We start from the raw sequence: 10,170 nt of genomic DNA on the forward strand, positions 1-10,170 counted from the left end.
TGCTCCACGTGGCGACTTTTCGAAGATTTATTAGTAAAGGCAGCAGAAAGCGTATCGCCTGTCAGAAAGCCCCTCACATCCTGACTAGTTGATGTGATGCCAAAGATTAACATGCTGTGGCTCTTGACAGGCTTTGCGACATTGCGTCATATTGAGGTTACCCCGGCTGCAGCGCATGCCGAGTTATAAAACGGCCAACTGTCTGTTGTCAGGCGCCTTTATCACTTCTTCCACGGTAGTGCAAGTCTTCCTCTTTTATGGCTGAGCATTCTGAGATGCACCTCGGGCCAAACGATCCTGAGGCAATGTATCCTGATCCAGAGGCAGCAGTACCCGAGCCTGAGGAGACAGTTCCGTTTCCTGAGAAGCCCGATCCCAATCCTGAGAAGGGCATCCCAGATCCACAGAAGATCATTCCAGATCCTGAGCCGGCCGATCCGGATTCTGAACAGGCCGAGCCCGATCCTGAGGAAACTTACTCTGAAACTGAGACGGCCAACTCTGAGGCCCCAAAGCAGAAGAAGCGAAAGCGATGCCGCCAAGAGACTTTCGCCACTTACACCACAAAGGTGCTGAAGCAAATTCACGTTGATATTACCATTTCTCAGAAGGCCTTGTGCGTCAAGGATTCTTTCATAAAGGACATATTTCAGCGCATTGCTGACGAAGCCACCCGCCTCACCCATTCCAACAGGAGCTCAACCCTTACCTCTAGAGACATCCAGACTGCCGTGCACCTGCTGCTGCCGGGGCAGTTGGGCAAGCACGCCGTGTCCCAGGGCACCAAGGCCGTCCTCAATTACAAGAGCCACAAATGAGCTGCCTCAGGAGCACTGGAGCATCAAAACCAAAGGCTCTTTTCAGAGCTACCCAAGTTTTCATTAAAAGAGCTGTAATCCCTTTTTGTATTCAATGAGGCTTTTTTTGTAGCACCTGGAGTCTGTGTGTTTGATCTCCTTTAGTTTAGGACTCGTGGCACCCTGCCGACTTTTCAGACATTTTTTCCATGAAGTAAATGGCAACTCTATGTTAACAGAGCTGTAGTGCCAGGCAGTCAAGGGGGAAATAGTGGGTTTTGTTCAAGCACGTTTCTTTGAACTACTTCACTAAACGGTCCTTGCGCTTAAGTTACTGTTCTAGGTCAGCCTTTATGGGGGTCAGGAAGATCAAACATATGTTTTGATAATGGTTTTGGCCTTTTTAATTCCCATCCTCTCTGGTGTGAGTGGAGGAACTTTCCAGAAGTTTATGACATGTGCTCTGGTGACAAACAGAGTGTGGAAATAGGTATATGAATCCAGCTGACTTCTGTTAGGCCAGTTATTCAAGAGGTTTTCAAATGTCTAAGGTAATGCCAAATTCCTCATTCTTTTGGTATGAAAAGCATTTCTCCTATGAATTTGTAATTTATGTTAGCATGATGAAATAGATTTTTATTGTGGTTTTAAAAGTCATCTAAAAATATAACCTATAATATAAAATATACCTTATATGATATATATAAATAAATTGTTATTTTATATATATGCCATATATAATTATAAAAATATAACTGAATTTTCATTCTGCTATTCTGTACAGTAACTATTGATGGGTATTATCCATGTAACAACTATTTGGGTTCCTATTGAATTGTTCTTGTGCCTTTAAACAATAGAACTTTATTGTATCTCAGTTCTGGAGGCTGGAAGTCCAAAATCAAGGTGAATCTCTCTCCTGGCTTCTCGTGACTCCCAGCCATTCTTGGCATTTCTTGGCTTGTAACCGCTTCAGTCCGTCTTCAGACTTCTCTGTGCGTGGGCGTCTCTGAAATCTCCCAGTCTTCCCACCCACCCCATTTTTAAATTTTGGAGTATAACATATTTACATAGAAGTATTAACTTTCCAAGTGCAATTTAACAAGTAGATAGAGAGCAAATTTCAAAGAATGTTATGGGTTTCCATTCCACAGTTTCAGTTATTTCCTTATTGTGAATATATATGCAAAAAGGCGATAACTTTCAAAGTATGATTTAACAAGCAGTTACATAGGAAATTTCCAAGAATGTTATGGGTTACCATAGTTACCATAGTTACCATAGTTTCAGTTATTTCCTTGTTGTGAGATATAACATATATACAAAAAGGTGATAACCTTCAAATTACAATTTAACAAGTAGCTATATAGCAAATTTCAAAGAATGTTATGGGTCACAGTTTCATCATTTGAGTTCTTTCCTTGTAGCTTTTCTAACACCCTAGCAACCTGTCCCTCGAGGTGCACTCTGCCTTTCCATTCATGTCCACACCACCTACTATAGGAGACCCTCAATAACCACTCGCATGCCGACACCCTGGTCCCAGGCATCATCCTGCCCCTCTCTAGTTTCCTTCATGGAGAAGAAGCCCGCTCCACCTCATCCACTCCACCAACTTCCTGGAAGCTGGTTTCCTATTAATTTTTAAAAGTGTAAGCTGTCCTGAGACAAAACTGTTGGGGAGATTTACTCCTTGGCAGTGGAAGCAAATTAACTGAAAATAGCCTCATTTTCAGTGGTTAAACTCATTAAAAATTCATCGCCTAATAGTTGAGAAGACTGTCAAATTATAATGCTGATTGAAAGATTTCTTGTCACTTGCCTGCTCCGTGACAATATCTGTCTTTCACCTGTTGAGTATAAGCCAAATGCAGTTGTTGAGGCACTATTATTTGGGGATTTAATTTGTGTGTTCTTATCTTTCAATTCCTGCCTATTCTGCTTTTTCTGGGCCTCTCATTTCTCATTTCATACACTCTTTTGAATTCGTTGATTCTTTTGTTCAATTTCTGTCCCCTAATGAAGCAGGCTAGAATAGGGAACCTTGGGCTGGCAGAAAGGGGAACATGACACTAGGATTGCAAATGAGCCAATCCTGAACCACCCTGGATGGGCCAATCAAGAGAGCCTGGAAAGCAAGCACCAATCAAAATCACTTTCAAGTGAACCAGTCACAAGTGGCTCTTAGCTGGTTTCCCATTCCACCACCGTGCAGTCACTTATTTACATAAAAAGCAGCAGATCTTAAAACACGAAGTCTCTAAGCCCTCTCCCTCTAACCAATGAAAGATCAAGACCGACCTATCTGGGGGCAGGGGTGGGGGAGGACACTCTCTCTTGAGTTAGCCTGTGCTGATATTCTTCAGCGTATACTATCCTGAGTTCTAACACTGCCTGAGCCCTAACCCACCAGGAGCAGTCTCTTTGCTCAGAGGCTCCAGTGGGATGGTGCCCGCCCCCCACCCCCAGCCCCAACTTCTCAAAGCCTTGCTGTCAACTTGCCACTGGACTGTCCCGCCTGTGAATTTCTTCTCCACAGGAATCTGAGCTTGGAGTAAGTGTCCGCTATGGTAGGAGCCAGGCTTAGTCCAGTGAGCCAGTAACACTAACACATACGCACACACACATATGCACACACAGCCATGCCAGTTTGGATACTGAAATTCTAGTTCTTATTGTTTACTGGACATTGTCAGTATTCTGACTAACATGCTTAACACAAAGCAACACCTCTGCTCTACTCCCAAACATTTTAAGGATATTAGAATATTTTAACACACCTACCTTGTGCATTAATATTGTCCACTACTTAGTTCTATCTTGTTTATTTGATTCCCCAAAGTAGCCATCATCATTCTCAGAGCTGTTTTATATAATCATTCTTTGGTGTGTGTGTGTATGTGTGTGTGTTGCCCATGTTTATTCTATCACTGTTGCATCTTGCATCTCAGATCATCTTTCTGTGATCATGTTCCTTCTTCCTAACACATTTTTTAAAGAAATAAGTAGTAAAGTTCATTAAAGAAAAAGAGAAAGCCATGTTAAAGAGATAATAGGGGCAGGGAAAGATGGCAGCATAGGGCGGTGTAGAATTCAGTTAGTTCTCTGGAACAACTAGCATATAGCCAGGGTCAGCTAGTAAATACTCAGGAACAACTGTTGAGGGGACATCTGTGACTGAAAACACATCATACACCAGCTTGGAATGGGTAGAACACCTGAGATCTCAGCATAAGAACTGTAAGTAAAGCTCCCCAAAGTGCAGAATTGGCACCCCTCCCCCACCAGCACAGCACGCTGAGCTGAAACATTTCCATGTGGGAAAAAGAAGCGGTCTGCTAGGGGAAAGGGAAGATAGCTCAGCCAAGCTCCCACTGTGGATTTAGTTAACGAATTTGGACTACTGAATGCAAGCTACAAACAGAACAGATGAACCCAGAGAAAGCAGGAAAGGAACCCAAATGCTTCTCCTGGTAGAAAGGAGGTGAGGCTGATGGAAAAAAAAATACATAAGTAAATAAAAATGGAGGATTTGGGGTCAGCTGATCTTAGAATACTGATAAAGGGCTGTGTGCCAAGAAAAGGGGCACACAGGACTGGGCACAACTCTGGTTCTTGACTGGTAACTGGGGGACTGGGAACTGGCTCTGAAAAGGGGATTTTTTTCTTTTTTTCCTTTTTTTTCTCTCATTCTAAATAGCTCATTAGAGAAAGTCTCAGGCATTTTCAATCATCAGTGTTGACTCAGGCAAGGGTAGAGTTAAGATAGTTAAAGAGACAAAGGAAGAAGTCAAATGTAGGAGATAAATCCCTAAAAGGCTTATCTTCCCTAAGAAAAGTGGGAGGCAGGGATTGGCTCAAGTGGCTACCCTCCCTCAGAGAACTCAGATGCTAGGGCCTGGGGAAAGAAAAACAGAAACAGCTTAAGCTTGGCTTCTGACACTCTCAGCCCCTGACAGGGTTAGTGTCTACTTAGTATTAAAGGCAACATACCTCTTTATGCTTGTGGGAGCTGTGGGCTGACAAGTGCCACCTGCTGGGCAGAATAGGAAAAGCACAGAGACTAGAGGCCTCACAGGAAAGCCTGACAACTTTTTCGGTCTCATCCTCAGGGACACTTGATACTGATTACCCCCTCTTCCTGAAACCTGGCCCATTTGGCCTGGGAAAATCTACTTGGGGTAATCAAGGAAACCAGATGCCTAGACAATAAAAATTATGATTCCCACAAGAAAAAAACAAAGATATGGCCCAGTCAAAGGAAAAACTTACACTTCAAAATAGATACAGTAGTTGAAACAACTAATTAAAGATCTTCAAACAAACATGCTAAATCAATCCAAAAATCAAATCAATGAGTTGAGGGAAGATATGGCAAAAGAGATGAAGGATATAAAGAAGACATTGGGCAAACATAAAGAAGAACTTGAAAGTTTGAAAAAACAATTGGCAGAATGTAAGGGAATGAAAGGCACAATAGAAAAGATGAAAAACACAATGGAGACATACAACAGTAGATTTCAAGAGTGATAAGGAAAGATTTAGGAACTAGAGGACAGGACATCTGAAGTCCTATACAAAAAAGAACAGATAAGGAAAGCAACAGAAAAATATGAACAGGGACTCAGGGAACTGAATGACAATATGAATCACGTGAAAAAACATGTCATGGGTGTCCCAGAAGGAGAAGAGAAAGGGAAGGGGACAGAAAGAATAATGGAGGAAATAATCACTGAAAATATCCTATCTCTTATGAAAGACATAAAATTGCAGATCCAAGAAGCTCAGTGTACCCCAAACAGAAAAGGTCCAAATGGACCTGCTCCAAGACACATAATAATCAGATTATCAAATGTCAGACAAAGAGAGAATTCTGAAAGCAACAAGACAAAAGTGACCCCAACACATACAAAGGGAGCTTGATAAGACTATGCACACATTTCTCAGTAGAAACCATGGAGGCAAGAAGGCAGTGGCCTGATATATTTAAGATACTGAAAGAGAAAAACTGCAAACCAAGAATTCTATACCCAGGAAAAATGTCTGCCAAAAATGAGGGAGAGGAGAAGAAGAAGATGGCAGCACAGAGAGGAATGGAAGCTAGTTAGTCCCCCTGGAACAACTAATAGCCTGGAACAGCTAGTAAATAATCTGGAATAATTGCACGGGGACAAACATGACTGTCAACTCATCATACACCAACCTGAATTGGGAGGAATGCCTGAGATCGTGGCATAAAATCTGTAAGTAAAAACTGTGGACCCACACTGAGAGCCCCTTCCCCATGGCAGCCCAAACTGCAAAGGCTCACTGTGACAGAGAGCAGCACTCTCTGAGCAAGCGAATATAGTTCAGTCCAGCTCCAACTGAGGTTTTCATTAACAAACTTGGACTAATAAAAGCTATGAATCCCCAACAAGCAGACTGAGACTTTTGGTGATGATTGACCTTGGAGAGCTGGAGGACCTCTCTGGGAGGGAGGGGGAGCCCAGAGGACCAGGTGCTATCTCTGGCCAACTGGTGAAACTGAGGCAGGCCATGGCCTGGCCCTGAAGGGGGGCTTTCTGTCACATTTTTGGCTCAGTGGAGAAAGCTTCAATCATTTTCAGTTCCCAGCACTCTGACCCAGACAAGGGTGGAGATAGTGGAGTCAGAGAGACTATTCAAATACAAATGGTATCTCCCCAGGGGGTGTATCTTCCCTAAGAGGAAAGAGATGAGGCCCAGCTCTACTACCCACCTTCCACACAGAACCAGACCCCAGAGCCTGGGGGAAAACAGCCATGGGCCATACCTCCTTACACCAGTCTGGAGTGACAGGGTGACACGTGCCACATGCTGGGCAAAACACAGTGACTTGAGACCTCACAGGGTGTATCAGTTTTCTAAGACACCCTCAGGGAAACCAGATAGTATTCCCTCCTTCCAAGACCTGAGCCCATTCTGGTCTGGGAAAACCTGATTGGGGTAAACAAGGAAACCAGATGCATAGACAACAGACCTACACTAAGAAAAACAAAGTTATGGCCCAGTCAAAGGAACAAACTAAAACTTCAACTGAGATACAGGAATTTAAACAAGTAACGCTGAATCGATTCAAAAAGTTTAGGGAAGACATGGCAAAAGAGATGCAGCATATAATGAAAATACTGGGCCTACATAAAGTAGAAATCAAAACTTCGAAAAAACAAATGGGAGAATCTATGGAAATGAAAGGCATAAGTCATGAAAGGAATAATGGAGACATACAACAGCAGCTCTCAAGAGGCAGAAGAAAAGACTCAGGAACTGGAGAACAAGACACCTGAAAGCCTAAACATAAAAGAACAGATAGAGAAAAGAATGTTAAAGTATGAGCCATGTCTCTGAGAACTGAATGACAACATGAAACACAGGACTGTACGTGTCATGGGTGTCCCAGAAGGAGAAGAGAAGGGAAAAGGGGCAGAAGCAATAATAGAGGAAATAATCAATGAAAATTTCCCATCTCTTATGAAAGACATAAAATTGCAGATCCAAGAAGCACAGCATACCCCAAGCAGAACAGAGAGAAGTGATCCATCACATACAAAGGAAGCTTGATAAGGCTATATGTGGATTTCTCAGTAGGAACCATGGAGGCAAGAAAGAAGTGGTGTGATATATTTAAGATATTGAAAAAGAAAAGCCACCAACCAATAATCCTATATCCAGCAAAACTGTCCTTCAAATATGAGGGAGAGCTTAAAATATTCTCTGACAAACAGACAATGACAGAGTTTTTGAACGAGATATCTGCACTACAGGAAACACTAAAGGGAGCACTGCAGACAGAAAGGAAAAGACAGAAATGAGAGGTTTGGAATATAATTTTGGGAGATAGTAGCACAGCAATTTAAGTACACTGAACAAAGATGGCTGTGAGTATGGTTGAAAGAGGTAGGTTAGGAGCATGTGGGACACCAGAAAGAAAGAGGAAAGATAAAGACTGGGACTGTATAATTCAGTGAAACCTAGGGTGCTCAACGATTGTGGTAAAAGAAACAAATATGTTTTTAATTGAGGTAGAACTAATGGATGTCAGCATTGCAAGGTGTTAAAAAGAGGGTAGGATTGGGGGAAAATGCAATCAATGCAAACTAGAGACTATAATTAACAGAAACATTGTATTATGCTTCCTTTAATATAACAAAGGCAATATACCAAAGCGAAATGCATCTGGGGTTTTGGGTAGACATAGGGGAAGGGTATGGGACTCCTGGCATTGGTGATGTTGTCTGACTCTTTCTATCTTTTCTTTTGTTGCTTTCTGGCTGTTTTTTTTCCTCTATCTCTTTCTTTTTTCTTTTTCTTTTGTCTCTCTACCCTCTTTGACTCTTCCTCCTTCTTTGTGGAAGAATGGAGATGTCCTTATATAGATAGAGATGATGGTAGTGAATACATAAATATGTGAGTAGACAGGGAGCCATTGATTGTTTACTTAGCACGAAATGTATGATGTGTGAACAAATCCGTCTTAAAAATGGGTTGGTGAAGAAACCTTGAGGGCACTATATTGATTGAAACAAGACAAACTCATAAGGACAAATATTGCAGGGTCTCACTGATTTGAACTAATTATAATATGTAAAATCATAGACATGAAATATAAGTTACCAGGATATAGAACAAGGCTAAAGAATGGGGAGTGTTTGCTTATTATGAGAAAAATGTTCAACTAGGGTGAACTTAAACATTTGGAAATGGACAGAAGTGATGGTAGCATGTTATGAGAATAACTAACAGTGCTGAATGGTGCGTGAAGGTGGTGAAAAGGGGAAGCTCAGAGTCACGTATGTCACCAGAAGGAAAGATGGAGGTTAAAAGATGGAAATGTATAAAACAGTGAATCTTGTGGTGGACCATGTCTGTGGTTAACTGTACAAATATTAGAAATAACTAGAAGTTAATAATAGAAGGACATATAGAAAAAAATATATACCTCTTGAAAACTATATACTACAGTTAGTATTTTAACATTCTTTCATCAACAGTAACAAATGTACTATACCAAAACTATGAATCAATCATTGAGGGGGTTGGTAAGGGGTATGGGAGGATTTGAGTTTCCTTTTTTTGTCTTTACTTCTTTTCTGGAGTAATGAAAATGTTCTAAAAATTAAAAAAAATTAACTGTGGTGATGGATGCACAGCTGTATGATGGTACCATGGGCATATTTGTTTGTACACTTTGTATCTTTGGATAACTATATGGTATGTGAACAAGCTCAATAAAAGAAAGGAAAGGACACTAGACAATGGACTGTAGCCACATAAAGATATAAAGATCCCCAGTTAAAAATAATGAGAGAGAGTTTAAAATATTTTCAGATAGATATTGAGGGAGTTTGTGAATTAGAGACCTGCTCTACAAGAAACAGTAAAGGGAGCACTACAAGCAGATAGGAAAAGACAGGAGAGAGGTTTGGAGAAGAGTGTGGAAGGGTTAGGGTAAAAAGAGAGAGAGAGTGAAAATAAAACAAAATAAAATAAAATATGGCATATGAATTCCAAAAATCAAAATGGTAGACAGCAGACATTATGTTGAGTGAAATTAGCCAGAAACCAAAGGACATGCACTCTATGGACTCACTAATATGAACTAATATTGCTGAGCGAAATTTTAGAGTTAAAGTTGAGAACACAGGTTACCAGGAGATAGAAGGAGGTTAGAAATTGCGTATTTGATATTGAAGGAGTACATAAAGGTAAACAGGATTGATTGTTTAGATCCAGAAATGGATAGCATAATACTGTGTGATGATAGCACAATATAGTAAATACTCTGAACAACAAAGATGAGCTTGAGTACAGTTGAAAGAGGAAGGCTAAAGGCATGTATGACACCAGAAGGAAATATAGAACATAAAGACTGAGATTGTATTACTTAGTGAAACCTAGAGTGGTCAATGATGGTGATGAAATGTACAAATATAAGAACGCTTTTAAAAGTGGGAGAACAAAGGAATGTCAACATTGCAAGGTGTTGAAAATTGGATGGTACCAGGGAATAAATACAATCAATGCAAACTAGAGTCTATAGTTAATGGTAACATTATAAGATGCTTCCATAAATTATAACAAAGGCAATATACCAAAGCTAAATGTCTATAAAAGCGGGATATAAGGGAGTGACATGGGATTCTTGGTGGTGGTGTTATTGTCTGAACTTTTCATTGTATTTTACTTTATTTTTACTTTTCTTCCATCTTTTATATTTCTATTCTTCACTGTTTTCTCCTTTTCCTCTTTGTGGAAGAAATGGAAATGTCCTCATATGGGTTGTGGAAGTGAATGCATAGTTATGTGACTATACAGGGTATTATTGATTGTTTTCTTAGAATGGATTGTATGG

At 40.7% G+C, this 10,170-nt stretch overlaps 1 protein-coding gene across 1 annotated transcript; it reads left to right on the top strand.

The window, feature by feature from the left end:
• Positions 1-275: 275 nt before the first annotated feature.
• On the top strand, positions 276-818 carry LOC119523984 (histone H2B 1/2-like). The gene has a single exon (XM_037822683.1). The coding sequence runs from the start codon at positions 276-278 to the stop codon at positions 816-818; it is 543 nt and encodes a 180-aa protein (XP_037678611.1).
• The last annotated feature ends 9,352 nt before the right edge of the window (positions 819-10,170 follow it).

This window comes from Choloepus didactylus, chromosome Y (genome assembly GCF_015220235.1).
Source record: "Choloepus didactylus isolate mChoDid1 chromosome Y, mChoDid1.pri, whole genome shotgun sequence".
Taxonomy (NCBI): Eukaryota; Metazoa; Chordata; class Mammalia; order Pilosa; family Megalonychidae; genus Choloepus; species Choloepus didactylus.